General features: G+C 42.6%; 1 protein-coding gene across 2 annotated transcripts in view; it reads right to left on the bottom strand.

Annotated features, from left to right (window-relative positions):
* ALLC (allantoicase) overlaps positions 1–4,957 on the bottom strand; it is a 30,870-nt gene extending 25,913 nt beyond the window's left edge. Inside the window, exons 1-2 of one of the 2 annotated variants that reach the window (XM_056564120.1) lie at positions 4,888–4,957; positions 1,919–2,055 (exon numbers count right to left, since the gene is read on the bottom strand). In XM_056564120.1, the coding sequence (XP_056420095.1) occupies positions 1,919–2,011 (93 nt within the window). In that variant the 5' untranslated portion in view covers positions 2,012–2,055; positions 4,888–4,957. The remainder of the gene's footprint in view (positions 1–1,918; positions 2,056–4,887) is intronic. The other variant, XM_056564119.1, reaches the window with a different exon arrangement.
* Positions 4,958–17,198: the final 12,241 nt, after the last annotated feature.

Here is a 17,198-nt window from a genome sequence, read left to right as displayed (position 1 = left end):
GGTTGTAAGAAAGACCATAAAGTTGAACTTATAACCCTACTGTGTTGATCCAGAGGAAGGCAGAAAAAAACCATAAGAGGCAGAAGACAATTGCCCCAAAACAGAGGAAAAATCATTTCCTGATTCCAAATAAATTTCTGGATCAACATCCTATAACTATATCTAGTACCTCTAAATCTGAACAAAATTGTTTACCTATTACTTTTTTCAAGACAGACATCAAGGCCCCTATTAAATTTGTTCATTGAATCGATCATCATGTGGTAGGGAGGTCTATAGTCTCGCTGCTTTAACAGTAAAGAATCTAAGAGTGTGCTGATGGTGAATTATGTAAAGGGTTTGTGTGTATATATACATATATATATATATATATATATATATATATATATATATGGCTGAGGTTATTATAATAACAAAAAAGAATTATACTCACTGACCTCTGAGCATGACTTTTTTTTATTTGTACAACAACCCTTCAACATGGAAACAATTATTTTATTTCAGTGCAGGCGGGGTTCACCCACTCACAGTTCTTTGTATTTTCTAGCATTAAAGAGGAACTGTAGTCAGTATAAAAAAAATAAAATAATAATGTGTGGTAGCCCAGTACGGGAGTTGTTGCCCCGTACCCTTGCTGCCCTGTCAGGTAGCCTCCATTCTGTGTCCCCTGGGCCTCCTTGTACTTGTTTCCCCCCTGTACATATGTTTTGCTGTGTATTGTGATATATAATGTGTTGTTACTTTAAGAAATGTACCATGTGATTGTTAACCCAGGAGGTATCAGTGACCAGGTGATCCCAGGGGTGACTTATGGGCTCCCTGCTAGTCTCCCCCATATCAGCCCTTGGTGGAGCTAGCTCGCTCTCTTAGTTCCTGAGTCTTTGCTGAGGTCAAGTCGAGTCCTAGTTTGTGTGTTCAGAGTCATTGGAGGCCTCAGGTCCAGTCTGCAGCCACAGTCAATTGCAAGTAAGCTACAGTCATAGCTTTGTCAGTCATCAGTCAAGTCAGTCCCTGTCAACAACTGTCAAGTCAGCGTGGCCTGCATTCAATTGTCCAGTCCTAGTACAAGTCCCAGCAAGCCCTTAAGGTTTCTGAGTCACTGGTCACCTCCATGGGCCCTGGCTGAACTGTATAGACTTTACCATCTGTCTACCCTCAGTAAAACTACCGTTGTCCGTAACTTGGCGTCAGAGTCATTATTGCCCCCGTGACTAGCCCAGGATCCAGCAGTATACCTTTGGGTGGTATCGAGGATAAACCACGCCCTGGTGTCACGAACAAAAGGAATTAATACCATCTGCCCCTAGGGTAATTCCATCTGCCCTGCATCTCACACCCCGTTACCACAAATGTTTTTATTATTTGGTGCATTTTCTGCCCATTTCTCTGAACAGTTCGGTGGGCATGAACATTATTTCAAAAGGGGTGCAAATAAGAGGATCAGAGGGGTGTGAAGAAGCTAAGAGGGAGTGAAGAAGGCTGCTTACCCCCACAGCACCCAGGGCTATAAAATTATATGAAAAAAACTAGAATTTTTATACTGACCACTGGTCCTCTGCGGGGGCAATGTAGCATAATACAGGAATCCACCACAACTGAAGCTACTGTTACAAAGCAGCTATCCATTCTGGCTAGTAGAAGATGTCCCATGGAGGAATCCCCCTCTATTATGTCCCTATAGGGCATATGAATATCTTCATGAGACAAACCTCTCCCCAACCACCCACACCGCAACCCCCCCCCCCCCCCCCCCCTATGTTGCAAGTCTAAAATTAAGGCAATCCATGTTGGATTATCCTTGAGTGTAGTGAAAATGCCTACTTTACTATACAGCAGTGCTATACTGTAATTTACAATCTCCCTGACTCCGCTTGCTTACTCTCTTATAACTGCACATGAAACATTCATTATTGTTTACCTTCCCTCCGACACTCTCGCAGGCCAGGTCATTCATCTGTACAAATACCGGAGCAGGACGTTCACCTCCATGTTCTCTTGTTCTTGAAGACATGTTGGTGGTTCTTCCAGCATAAAGCAAAAAAAAATGAATTCCTCCTCCAAATAAATCAGGAATTAAATTGTTTTTTAAGTAATTTAAAAATGCTTGTGGATAAAAAAGAAAAACAGACTCATTCAATCCATAATTCTTCCCCCAGTTTAAAAATTATTTTATGTTTTTTGCTTTGTTTTGTTGTCTTCAGCTCACCCAAGGAAAGTGGTGCCCCACAATCCTCCAAAATAATCCAAAAAATGCTTGGTCCAGTACATACCGTACATTTTTTTTAAAAACATCTTGGCAACATCATGGGACAAACATCAGGAGAAAGGCGTTTCTTCTGCGTTATTTTATGATGTTTGTCCCATGATGTTTCCAAGATGTTTTACATTTTTTTGTATTAGGTATGGAAGTGGTAGATAGGTAAAAAGATATGAAATTGGGACCAGCATATAAGCAGTCAATAGTACGGAATTTTACTATGCCATGTTCCCCATGTAACTAAACCTTCTATAAGCAGAAGAAAGAAATTCCCCGTTGTCTAGACTATTATGGATGTAAATGATATACTGAGAAACTGCTTGCCAACCGGCAGGGTGCTTATCAAAAATGTATAACATCATGATCTCCCTGGTTGAAAGAATTCCCATATTTAGCCTCATTCACATTGGATTACATACATTCCGACTTGTAAATTTATTACAAGGATGTGTTTAATAAGAAATATCCATAAAATCAGTATTGGGCCCCTTGCCCCCTTCCTACTGCCTCCATATCATTTCCCGGTGGCCTAAGTCACCGTTATTACAGTTGTATACCGTATATACTCGAGTATAAGCCGAGTTTTTCAGCACGATTTTTTGTGCTGAAAACGCTCCCCTAGTCTTATACTCGAGTGAACTCTCCGCCTGTCAATCCCTTCACCAGTGGTCTTCAACCTGCGGACCTCCAGATGTTGCAAAACTACAACTCCCAGCACTGCGGCCTTCGTCAAAATCCAGCCCCCCCTTTTGTTTTGTACTCACCTCCCCTCGGCGGGATGTTAGGGTGAGCTGGTCAGGGCCATCTATGCTGCAGGGACCGTCCGGTGGGGTCCATTTTCACCGGGGGGGTCTCTTCTCCGCGCTTCGGCCCCGGGCCCGGAGTAGTGACGTTGCCTTGACGTCGACGCACAGGGACATTCATGCACAACTTCCCTGGGCGTCGTCATCAAGGCAACATCACTACTCTGGGACCGAAGCGCGGAGAAGACGGTCCCTGCAGCATAGATGGCCCGGACCAGCTCACCCTAACGTCCCGCCGAGGGGAGGTGAGTACAAAACAAAAGGGGGGGGCTGGATGATGACGAAGGCCGCAGTGATCGACCGCGTTTTTGCCTACGGTCGGGAAACCGCATACGGCAGAAAACGAAGCCGACCGGAGGCTGCGGTTCACTCCGGTCGGCTCATAGACATACATTAAATACGGTTCCCGAATACAGCTGAGTGCGGGCGCGGCGATTAAGCCCCGCCCCCCTCCTCCCAGCCGTATATGGGAACCGTATTTAACAAAACGTGGTGTGAACCCAGCCTTAGCGTTTCACATAACTTGTTATGTCTGGCAAGATGACAATGTAGAAAAGTAAGGACTTGATGTTTTTGATGTAGATAGATAGTTGTCACGCACCCTCCCATAGACATGAATGGAGGGGGCGTGGCATGACATCACAGGGGGGCATGGTGTCTCGGATGTTTCTGAGACTGGAGTAGCACCTGGCACAGAATGCAGGGTGCTGCACAGAGATAACGGGGGGAGCCCAGCAGCGGGACCCCCGCGATCAGACATCTTATCCCATGTCTTTTAGATAGGAATACCCCTTTAATATAAGTAATGTCAGAGAGGTTGGCATTAAAAAGCTTGTACTATGAAAAACACTCATCCCTTGATCATAGGATATGTGAAAATGTGTGATCACAAGGGGGGCCACCAATGGAACCTTAAAGTGTAATTATCAATGCAGGTCACTTTTCACTATAAGCTGTCCTGTGTGTGTATATCAGGAGCAGCACTATTTGTGGACACTATGACTTGTATCTGGCATACCTCACCCGCTAACCCCTCTGCAGGTTGCATCTCTAAGTGGATTGAGACTTGCTCCAGAGTGGATTGAGACTTGCTTCTATGATGGCTCCCACACACTACATACAGTACACACAGAAACAGCAGCATAGTGGATATTATAAAGCAGTACTGAGCAGTGTAAGATCTGAATCCAGCTCTGGGTTGAGAAAATAAACTAGCAGCATTTATTTGTTTCTAGCTCTCTCCATGCACCCCTCTACTCATTCCTTTTACCCTATCCCCTCTCTTCTCTCTATAGACCTCTATAGGCAGTGTCACCTGATCTCTCAGTGAAGCTGAAAGTCTGTTTACTTTAACTCTACAGATGAACAGAAGTGATGAACAGAAAGAAAGAAGGGGAGGAAAGGAGCCTGATATGTGGATAAGAAAGCATTAATATATTACAACATTTCTTATATTTGCTTCTACTATTGATGTATACAAAGTGTTTTACTATGACAGTTGTACTTTATCTCTAACATAATGCTTTAATATGAGTATTGCCATGGATGCTCATCTGTATGCTCATTCTCATGATTGCGGCGGTCCCAGTGGTGGGTTCCTCAGCAATCATTTGTCTCATATTCTGTAGATAGGTGATGAATGTTTAGCTTGGGACAACACCTTTAAACAACCCACCAATAATCACCCAAATCTGCTAGCCAAACTCAAAAAGCAGCAGAGAACATCTAGAATAATGCTTATTTATGTAGAATTAATGCCTGCTACTCCATTGGGCAGCACCATTTTTTGTCTACCTTGCCTAGTAGCAAACTTTCATTCATTCCTACCTTATTATTAGATTATTAGATTTCCTCATGCACTATGATCCTTGGTGACTCTCCGTAGGACTGTCTGCACAGGGAGATCATACTTGTTAAATAAATACAGTGTGAGACATTTCTTAACCACCCTGTCAATCATTTACTCTGGTTATTGATCTTCCTGCAAACGAGAATGTTAAAGGGAACCAAGTATCATATTTTACCACGTATAATGCGTTGCAACACGATATATATGGTAAAATCTTCATCCTCACCATCCTCGGGGGACGTTCCTGTCCGCAGGGATGGTGATGATATGAAGTTCGCAAGTCTCCCCCACCGCCTCGTAAGTAGTCTCCCTGGGTGGGGAGATATACTTACCTAGTCTTGTCAGCTGTGATCCTGCACGCACTGATGGTGAGGATATAAAGTTTGAAAGTCTCCCCCGCCACCTCGTAAGTAGTATCCTGGGTGGGGAGATATACTTACCTAGTCGTGTCGGCTGCGATCCTGCACGCACGGATGGTGAGTATATAAAGTTTGAAAGTCTCCCCCGTCACCTCGTAAGTAGTACCCTGGGCAGGGAGATATACTTACCAAGTCCAGTCGGCTGTGATCCTGCCCACAGGGATGGTGAGGATATAAAGTTTGAAAGTCTCCCCCGCCGCCTCGTAAGTAGTACCCTGGGCAGGGAGATATACTTACCTAGACCTGTCGGCTGTGATCCTGCCTGCAGGGATGGTGAGGATATAAAGTTTGAATGTCTCCCCCGCCGCCTTGTAAATAGTACCCTGGGCGGAGAGCTAAGCCTACTTTGTCCCATCGGCTGTGATGAAATCACGCCCCCTTAGTGTGATTGACAGCCTGAGCACAGCTTGCGTCATCGATCTGCTCCCTAAGCAGACTGAGCAGAGCGGTGATGCGGGCTGTCAATCACGTGGAGAGGACGTGATTACAGCACAGCCGATGGGACTAGGTAAGCTTAGCTCTCCGCCCAAGGTACTTCTTACGAGGTGGCGGAGTAGACTTTTAAACTTTATGTCCTCACCCTCCCGGCAGACAAGAACGTCCCCTGGGTATGGTGAGTATGAAGATTTTACCATATATAATGCATTGTAACATGTTACATATGGTAAAATATGATACTTGGTTCCCTTTAATTACAGTTTTTTTTTTTTTTTTACCTAGTTAGTACGGTTGGAAAAAGACTTACGTCCATCAAGTTCAACCAGGGAATTGAAGGGTAGGGGTGTGGCGCGATATTGGGGAAGGGATGGGATTTTATATTTCTTCATAAGCATTAATGTTATTTTGGATGTATCTAACCCTGTTTTAAAGCTGTTAATTTTTCTGCTGTGATCAGTTCCTGAGGCAGACTGTTCCATAAGTTCACAGTTCTTATGGTAAAGAAGGCGTGTCGCCCCTTGAGACTAAACCTTTTCTTCTCCAGACGGAGGGAGTGCCCCCTCGTCCTTTGGGGGGGGTTTAACCTGGAACAGTTTTTCTCCATATTTTTTGTATGGGCCATTAATATACTTATATACATTTATCATATCCCCCCTTAAACGTCTCTTCTCAAGACTAAACAATTGTAACTCCTTTAATCGCTCCTCATAGCTAAGATGTTCCATGCCCCATATTAGTTTAGTCGCGCGTCTCTGCACCCTTTCCAGCTCCACAGTGTCCCTTTTATGGACAGGTGACCAAAACTGAACAGCATATTCCAGGTGAGGCCGTACCAATGCTTTATAAAGGGGGAGTATTATGTCCCTGTCCCTCGAATCCATGCCTCTTTTGATACATGACAATATCCTGCCGGCTTTGGAAGCAGCAGCCTGACATTGCATGCTATTCTGTAGTCTGTGATCTACAAGTACACCCAGATCCTTCTCTACCAGTGACTCTGCCAGTTTAATCCCCCCTAAGACATACAACGCATGCAGGTTATTAGTACCCAGATGCATAACTTTACATTTATCCACATTGAACCTCATTTGCCAAGTGGATGCCCAGACACTTAGTCTATCCAAGTCATCTTGTAACCTATACACATCCTCTATAGACTGTACCGTGCTACAAAGCTTGGTGTCATCTGCAAAGATAGAAACAGAGCTGTTAATACCATCCTCTATATCATTGATAAATAAATTAAACAACAGCGGGCCCAGTACTGAACCTTGGGGTACACCACTAATAACCGGGGACCAATCAGAGTACGAATCATTGACCACAACTCTCTGGGTACGATCCATGAGCCAGTGTTCAATCCAGTTACAAACTAAAGTTTCCAAACCCAAAGACCTTAACTTACCTGTCAGACGTCTATGAGGGACAGTATCAAACGCTTTAGCAAAATCCAGAAACTCTATATCCACAGCCATTCCTCTGTCAAGGCTTCTACTCACCTCTTCATAAAAGCAAATTAGATTGGTTTGACAACTTCTATCCTTAGTAAACCCATGCTGGCTATCACTTATAATACAATTATCCCCTATGTATTCCTGTATGTAATCCCTTATAAGTCCTTCAAACAATTTACCCACAATGCACGTTAAACTTACCAGTCTATAGTTTCCTGGGGAAGACCTAGAGCCCTTCTTGAAGATTGGCACCACATTCGCCTTGCGCCAGTCCCTTGGCACAATACCAGACACCAGAGAATCTCTAAATATCATGAACAGGGGTACAGATATTACTGAACTTAGTTGTCTAAGAACTCTTGGGTGTAGTCCATCTGGTCCTGTAGATTTGCTTACATTTATATCACTTAACTTACCTTGTACCATCTCTACATTAAGCCAGTTCAGTACATTATATGATGTGTTACCAGCACTGACCTGGCCAATGTCAGCTCCTTTTTCCATAGTGTATACAGAACTAAAGAACCCATTCAGTAGCTCCGCCTTCTCTTGATCGCCTGTGACAACCTCCCCATTATCATTATTAAGGGGTCCTACATGCTCTGTCCTTGTTTTTTTTTGCATTTATATATCTAAAAAAATATTTAGGATTAGTTTTGCTTTCTTTGGCCGCCTGTCTCTCATTTTGATTTTTTGCTGTTTTTATTACATTTTTACAGATTTTATTAAGCTCCTTGTACAGTTTAAATGTTATAGCTGACCCATCAGATTTGAATTTTTTTAAAGCAATTTTTTTGTTGTTTATTGCTCTTTTAACATCATTTGTCAGCCATGTAGGATTTAGTTTTAATCATTTATATTTGTTCCCCTTTGGTATATATTTAGCTGTATAGTTATTTAGAGTTGATTTAAAGATGTCCCATTTACCTTCTGTATCAGTATTTGAGAACACCTCCCCCCAGTCTATGTCCTGTAGTGCAGCCCTCAGCCCAGGGAAGTTTGCCTTTTTAAAGTTATGTGTTTTTGCCTTCCCCGCCTGTTTTTGTTTTCTACATTTTAAGTCAAAAGTAACTATATTGTGGTCGCTATTACCAAGGTTTTCCCGCACAGTTACATTACCAACCAGCTCTGTGTTGTTGGAAATGATCAGATCCAACAAGGCATCACTTCTTGTTGGGTCCTCCACAAACTGGCCCATAAAATTATCCTGTAATAAATTTAGGAATTGTCGCCCCTTTGTAGTTTTGGCCAACCCCGGCCCCAATCTATATCTGGATAGTTAAAATCTCCCATTATTACCACTGTACCTGCCCGGGCGGCCCTCTCTATTTGTTTATACAGCCGACCTTCTATCTCTTCAGTGTTATTAGGGGGTCTGTAGATTACACCAAATATTATTTTTTTCAGTATTTCCCTCCTTTTGTAATTCTACCCACAATGATTCCACATCCTCAGAATCATCACACACTATGGCATCGTTCACACTGACTTTCATACCACTTCTTACATACAGACAGACTCCACCACCTTTTCTGTTCATTCTATCCTTGCGAAACAATGTAAACCACTGCAGATTAACGGCCTAGTCAGCCCAGGAGTCCAGCCATGTCTCAGTGACCCCAACTATATCAATATGTTCCTCCAGTATCAAGGCCTCCACATTTTATTTGCTAGGCTTCTGGCATTTGTGAACATACACTTTACATTTCCATCCTTTATATTATTGGGGTTAATGGGATTCAAGGGTGTAAGTTTTATTTTCCTATGAAGCCTATTCCTATTAACTATTCTAACCCCTCCCTCTGCGCCACCCCCAGGTACATTTATAATTCCCACCTCTCTATCTACACTATCTTCCCCCTCTTTGCTGTAGGTTCCCTCCCCCCAAGTCCCTAGTTTAAACACTCCTCCACCCTTCTAGCCATCTTCTCCCCAAGCAAAGCTGCACCCTCCCCATTGAGGTGCAGCCCGTCCCTACGGTAGAGCCGGTAACCGACAGCGGTCAGCTGAGATTGTAGAATATTACAATGACCACATAAGATGAATTACACATTACAATGATACCTACCAACAAATATTACTAGTAAAATGATGGAAGAGCATGAGTTGCTAATTACAATCAGGTACAGTCATGGCCAAAAGTTTGGAGACTGATAAAAAATTTTAGTTTTCACAAAGTTTGCTGCTTCAGTGTTTTTAGATCTTTTAGTCAGACGTTTATGTGGTTACTGAAGTACAGTTATAAACATTTCGTTATAAGCATTTACATTTTTCAATTTTATTGACAAATACATAATGGGGGGGTTGTCATCAAGAATGGTTTAGGTGAACATCTTTTTACCCCATTAATTCATGTGGTGGAAACTGTGTACCTGCGCCAGATTCGTTACATGGTGCATGGCCTGTGATAAATCTGGTGCTGATCGCATTTCTTACTTCAGTACTCCACTTTGTATGGTGCCCTTCTGTGACTTTTTGAGTGACTTTTTTTTATCCTGTGCGAGAAAGTGTGCGACTTTTTAATAATGCTGTTTGCAGTCAGTTTTGTAAGTCAAGTAAGGGCCGGTGTAGACTTGCACCTAATTTAGCACAGTTGAGACAAAACAGAAAAGTCACATATCATGAATTCCTGACCACTGCAGGATATCAACTGAAATGATGTCTCCTTATGTCCATGTCAGGAACTGTCCAGAGCAGAAGTAAATCCCCATAGCAAACCTCTCCTGCTATGGACAGTTCCTGACATGGACAGAGGTGTCAGCAGAGAGCACTGTGGTCAGACTTTAAAGAAATTAAAAAAGAAAAGAACTTCCTGTGCAGCATACAGCAGCTGATAAGTACTGGAAGGATTAAGATTTTTATATATTTACAAATTTGATTAATTTTCTGGCACCAGTTGATTTAAAAAAAAATTTTCCACTGGAGTAGCCCTTTAAAAGCCATGTTTGCCATAAGAAGCACCCCGCTGTAGGCATACTCAATATATCTATGCAAGCATAGCCTGTTCAATGTTTATGGATCCATCTACTTTGTATATTGTTATGGTTGAGGCTTAGACCTTTGTGGTTCCCATCCACCTGTTGTCATTTTTCACAGCTCTACATGCAGCAGTGATATGAAATGATACGTATGTCATGAAAATTAGAGTCTACAGAATATACATTCTTTATCACTTGTTGATGTATGAGCAAAGTGAAACAGTCGATGGATTGGGAATGAGAGCACTACTGATTAAATGAAAATCATATAAGAAAGCGTTCTTCAGTAAAATAATCTTTGAATTAAATAGATGTCAATCAAGATATCTAATAGGCCTAATAAGGTTTCAATGATACGTCCATTAGCCAGTTGCTACAGCTTTCATGTCTCTGGTGCTCCAAAAATGGCCCATGTACACAATTCAGTAATACGTCGTTAAAATAAAAAAAAATATGCCAAATGTATAAATATAACCTCACACTGCCGTTGTCACGGAAGTGTGAAGCCCATTCTTTCCGGATCGCGAATAGCGGGAGAAAAAATAGTGCTTGCACCATCTTTTTCTCCCGCTATTCTCTCAGAAAATAACGGTGCCCGACAGTCTAATTGACTATAATGGGGACTATCTGGACCCGTTATTGCCCGTTATGACCGGTCAAAATGACGGCCATTATACTACAAAAAAAAAGTGTTTGACAGCTGTTATTGCCGGGGCATAACAGCAGTGTGAAAGGGGCCTAAAGTAGACTTCTAAAAGGACCTGTGGCCATGTCAACAAACTTCAGCTATAATGACCCTTTCTTAACTGTGGATTCACTGATTTTTGTTCTTTAATTTATTGTTCTTTTTGCTACCCCCCACCCCCCCCCCCCCCCCACCCCACCATATCCCTGCTATTGGTTCCATTCTTTATGGGGCCCAAAAGGCTAATAAGCACACAGACTGTCAACTGGCTGGTCACCGCTCACTTCTCAACAGAAAGAGTGCATGCAATGCATTCAGAAAGTCTTCAGACCCTTTCACTTTTTTTTTTTTTTACTTTTTCTTATGTTGCTCCTTGTGGTAAAATAAAAAAAATCATGTTTTCCCCATCATTCTGCACCCAGTACCCCATAATGACAAAGTGAAAACAGAATTTTAGATATTTTTTTAAATTGATAAAAAAAGGAAAAACTTACATTTTACTAAGGCCCCTTTCACAATACATAATTCGAAGACCGTCAGAAAATCGTCAGTAAAACGGCAGTTACAAAATCCCATACGGCCGTTAGAAAATCCCATTATAGTCTATGGGATTTTTCTAATAGCCGTTTTAACCCGCAATAGCCCGTTAATAGTTCATGAACTATTTCTCCCGTTACTATCTTCCGTCACAAAATAACGGCCGTTATTAATAATGGGCTATAAAGGGTTAAAAGGGCTATTAGAAAAATCCCCTAGACTATAATGGGATTTTCTAACGGCCGTATAGGATTTTGTAACTGCCGTTTTACTGACGGTTTTCTGACGGAACTTCGAAAACAGAGTAATTAGGTAGTGTGAAAGGGGCCATAGACATAACATGAACAGTATTCAGACCATTTGCTATGACACTTGAACTTTAGCTCTGGCTCCTCCCATTTCTCTTAATCATCTCTACGATGCTCCTTTATCTTCATTGGAGTCACCTGTGCTAAATTAAGCTGATTGGACAGGATATGGAAAGATACGGCCCTGACTATATAAGGTCTCACAGCTGACAATGTATATCAGAGGAAACACCAAGCCATGAGGGGGAAAGAACTGCCCATAGAGTTAAGAGACAGAATGGTCACTCTGGCTGAGCTCCAAAGATCCTGAGTGCATCCTGCGAGAAACTTCCAGAAGGTCATCCATCAGTGCAGCCTCCACCAATCTGGGCTTTATGGCCCGAAAGTGGCCAAAAAGAAGACTCTACTCAGTAAAAGACACATGAAGGATTGTAAGGAGAAAGCTGCTGCTATCCAAAAAGAACATTGCTGCCCATTAGAATTCTGCTAAAGATCACTAGAACAAACAAAAAGGGCTACTAAAACAATGTTTTTCCTCAATAAATAAATGGCCAACTCTAAGATTTTGTTTGATTTTGTTCTCTTTTATATCTTTGTACTCTTCTGTGAAAAGTTTTAGGTCATCATTTTGCAGAAGTATAGAAAATTCGGAAGGGTTCACAAACTTTCAAGCACCACTGTATGTATGCAACATTCATGGCAAGTATGGTATGAGATGGCATTATGTTATGTGTTTCTGTAACCTTTTTGTCTTGGTTATAAATTTACACACGGAAACAGAAGAAACACACAAATTGAACGCATTTACTATAATTATAGACAAGGAGATAACATGACTTTTTATTTATTATACAGATAGGATAAACCAATATGACAGAGAAAAGTTTTCATATTTTCAGTTGTTATATGTCTTTGTGATAGTCGCTAATTTGAAAATACATAAATTAATATTGTTATTTAATACATTCACTGGATGGACAACTGAACATTACAATATATATATACCAATTAGTTCATCTAAGGCTTCATATTGTGTTTCACTCTTTCCATACTTAATATTTTGTTGTATACAAAAATGTAGTTAAAGGGTATTCCGGCCAAAGAAATGTTATCCCCTATCCAAAGGATAGGGGATAAGATGTCTGATCGCGGGGGGCCTGCCACTGGGACCCCCAGCGATCTCCGTGCAGCACCCACATTCTATTGACGGCCACCACGCCCCCCTCCCATAGACATGAAGGGAGGGGGCATAGCGTGACGTCACGTCTTCAGTCCCGGAAACGCAGAGGTTTTCGAGACTGCAGCAGTAGCCCTGCATAGAATGTGGGTGCAGCAGGGAGATCGCGGGGGGTCCAAGCGGCGGGGCCCCCTGATCAGACATCTAATCTCCTATGCTTTGGATAGGGTATAAGATGTCTTTGGCCAAAATTCCCCTTTTTACTACGCTATTGTGTACAGCAAAAAAAACAACACAATGCGATGCGTTTTTTATTCTGAGATGAATGGGGAACAGATTCTGCTGTATGGTGTACAGTGTGAACCAACTCCTTCAGCCATTTTAGGGTGTCCCATTCTCCTCTTCTTTTGGCTGTTCACTGTAGCACATTTAGACTTTTTTTTTTTTTTTTTTTTTTTTTAGTAGGGTTTAAAAAAAAAAACTACAAAAACACCTTACTTGTAGTCTGTGAAATATTAAAGGGGTATTCCAGGATTTTTTTTCTTCTTCAGCCTTTGAGCCCATGATGCCAAGTGGTAACACTGTGTTATATGCTTCTATTATCTCAGTGCGCCACTTTGTCCAGGTTTAATGAACAAGACCCACACCCAGAAGTTTATTATATTGTTGTCTATGACCTTTACCAGCATTACATGTGCCCAGAAACAATATGTCATAAGTCACATGGTGTCCAGGGGTCGTGGCTATGCTGTAGTGTGTAGGTAAATAGAATTACAGTTAACCCATCCCACCCTACTATCCACTCACCTACTGCAGCATAACCAATCCCCCTGGAGACCATGTGACTTACGGCATATTGTCTCTGGCCGCATGGAATGCTGGGAAACAGTAAATTAAAATACTTGCATTGCTTGAAAACAGGACACAGAAGCTCACAGAGGTAATAGAAGCGTATTACATATAATATAATAGAAGCATGTAACATTATAAATTGGCATCAGGGGCTCAAAGGCTAAAGAAAAAAAAATGAATCCCTTTAAAGGAGTACTCTGGCGAATATTAACTTATCCCCTATCCACACCACAGGGAATAAGTAGCTGATCGCGGTGGGTCCGACCACCGGGGCCTCCTGTGATCACCAGGACGGAACTCCAGCGCTCTCAGTGAGGAGTGTGTGTCATCTACCGGTAGACGGCACGCACTCCATTCATTTCTATGGGAGTGATGATGATGCTGAGAGCTGTACTCCAGTCTTGCCGGCGCTCCTATAGGAATGAATGGAGTGCGTGCTGGCTGCAGAACGCGCTCCTCCCTGAGCTTCAGTCCCATCCCGGTGATCGCGGGGGCCCCAGCTATCGGACCCTCCCCATAGGTCACCCAAACAGCTACTTATTGCCTATCGTGTGGATACAGGATAAGCTATTTTTGCCCGGAGATGTCTTTTAATATCTTGCTCAAGTTAAAAGCTGAATATAATGTGATATATATTCCATTATGTGACATAATTCCATAATATATTTACACATATACAAATACTGTTTTACTTTTGTATAAAAAGTGGTAATCTATACGACATTAAATAGCATAGAAATAAACACATATCAGAAACGTATGATAGCATACATATATGCCAACATATTAAAATGGTGGTGGTATAGAATACTTTAACATTCACAATCTAGTCTGACAGTTTTAAAGGGGTTGTCTAGGTTTTAAAAATATTTTATATAAGCCAGGGGTACAGTATATCTAATAAAGCAGTAATACTCCTCCACCCAGATTCCCTGCAGCTGCCACATTGAGGCTTTCAGTCAGTCAATCATTGCCCAAAGTGACGTCCCTCCTTAGTCAGTGATTGGTTGAGTGTGCACTTGTTTTAGGAAACAAGAAGTAGCAGTAATGTCCAGGAACTGGGAGCATCAGAGTGGCAGCTGCAGGGGATCAGGGTAGATGAGTATGACACTACCCCCAGGCATATAGGGTTGTACAAGCATGATGCCTTATCCCCTATCCACACCACATACCATTATCCCGAAGAATAGGACTCCCAATCTTCCTGTCTGAATTGAGCAACAGCAGGGCTGCCATCAGGAATTTGGGGCCCCTTATACAGCTAAAGGTCTGCCCCCCCCCCCCTGCTGTGACCTGTCCAGACTCCACCTGTAGGCCCCTGATTCCGCCCCTAGACCTCCCCTACGAACCACCCCCAATTTGTTTTATTTCTTTTTAGTTCTACAATGACAGTAAAAAGTGAGACAGACTTATAACTTGTTCATTTTTCCATATACGGGCCTGTATGAGGGCTCATTTTTTTCGCTGTGATCTGTAGTTTCTATCGGTAAAATTTTTGATAGCTTTTAATAATTTATTTTTTTTGGTATATGAAGTAACCAGAAATGTGCAGTTTTGGACTTTAGTGTTTTTTTACGTGTACGCCATCGACCATGCGGTTTGAGTAATCTAATATTTTAATAGTTCGGACATTTACGCACGCGGTGATACCACATATTTTTGGTTACATAATTTTATTTGAAAAGGGGGGATGGTCCAATTTTATTTGGAAGGGGCTTATTCACAATTATTATTATTATTATTTTTACTTTTTTTATACCCAAACTGTATGGAAGAAACTATTAACAGAGGGGCCTACTCAAACTATATAGGGTGCTCCATATCATTTGGGTATGCCCCTCTGTTAATAGTTGCCCCCATAGTTGTGGTAAGCCTGGGCCCCTCTCAGAGAGACATACAACTATATGGGGGAAAACTATTAGCAAAGAGGGGCCTACAACAACTATATGGGACACAACTTGCCACAATATAGTTGTTGGACGCCCCTTTCTGCTGCTAATTGTTGCCCCCATGTAGTTGTAGGCCTTAAATCTTGCCCCTAGGCAACAGGTCCCAGCTCAGCTGTCTGCCACTGGAATATAGTTCAGTTCTGCCCTGGGTCCCCCCAGCCCCAAGTCCCATTATATATATATATATATATATATATATATATATATATATAAAATGTTCTCAAATTTATGCCAGGCTCCGCTCCAGTCCTCTCAGGCTTATTTGCAAATTGCCGCCACCACCACTCACCTCTTTGGTAGCTAGGCCCAGCGGCACCCCACAGCAGAAGCAGAACGACTCTCCTCTGTTCCGCCACAGCACTACTGTGCGTGAGGGGGAGCAGGGCCGGCATGCTGTATCAATGCGCAGCGGCCGTGCGCAAGGAAGTAGTACCTCCCGCCAGCCACTGCAGATTTAAAGAGGCAGCGGCCGCCGGCCCTGGAGGTATTTGAGGCAGCGGCGCGCTGCTGCAGGGATTCTTTTCTGATAGTGACAGGCAGAATGTGTGTGTGACTGATTGACTGACTGTACATAGTCAGTCAATCAGTCAGCGAGTTGTGGCGGGCCTCTAGTGGTCAGTGAGTGACAGTCACAGTCACTCACTGACAAGCAAAAAAAAATTAAATAAAAAGGTTGAGGGCCGGACAGGCCCCCTGAAGCTCCGGGCCCCTTACAGTAGTATGGGTTGTACAGTGTACCCCCCTGATGGAAGCCCTGAGCAGCAGTGCACATACCCAACCTCTGCTCCATTTATTGTCTATTAAAGTGCGGAAGACAGCTGTACTCCACTACCTTTAGTTTTCCCATAGACAATGAATGAAGGTTGAGTGCCCTGCTACTCCATGTAGCCACCTTTCCACAGCATAGAAAATAAGTGTTTATGGAGGCAAAACACCTTTAAGGTGTTACTGTAATTTACATAAACCTTTGACATGTCATCCAGACCAGTTGCTAGGGACATGTTACCATCTGCCAAACCTGACTCATGCACTCTATAATAGTCTATGGAGTCAAGTTTGACAGACAGCAGAGGAGTGAAGATGGGATGACTGCTTTTAGGTTGCCCTTCTTCTTTTATTTTCAATATGCCACCAAACAACTACAGTCTTTTTCAACAAGGTAGATGGGCAACATGGCCCTAGCAACTTGTCTGTTTGAAATCTTCAGGTAAAGACACAACTGGCCTTTAAAGGGTATTCTGCCTATTTTGAAAAGTGTCTGGGCAGCAGGAAAGGGCAGGACAAAAGAAAAAAAGACAATACTCACCCCTCTGTTTGCTCCTGGTCCCGTGTCGCTGCCAATCTGCCCAACAGAGGTGCCCTGGTGATGTCACTGTAAACAGTACACAGGACTCTGCACATGACCACTGAGGTCAGCTGAAGCATCCCGTGCTCAGTGTACAGTTGTATCACCAGGGCACTCCGTTGGGTAGAGCAGCAGCAGCACAAGGAT

This window comes from Hyla sarda, chromosome 3 (genome assembly GCF_029499605.1).
Source record: "Hyla sarda isolate aHylSar1 chromosome 3, aHylSar1.hap1, whole genome shotgun sequence".
Classification (NCBI taxonomy): Eukaryota; Metazoa; Chordata; class Amphibia; order Anura; family Hylidae; genus Hyla; species Hyla sarda.
Note: the sequence above shows the minus strand (reverse complement) of the source record. Positions and strands in the feature narration are given on the sequence as shown.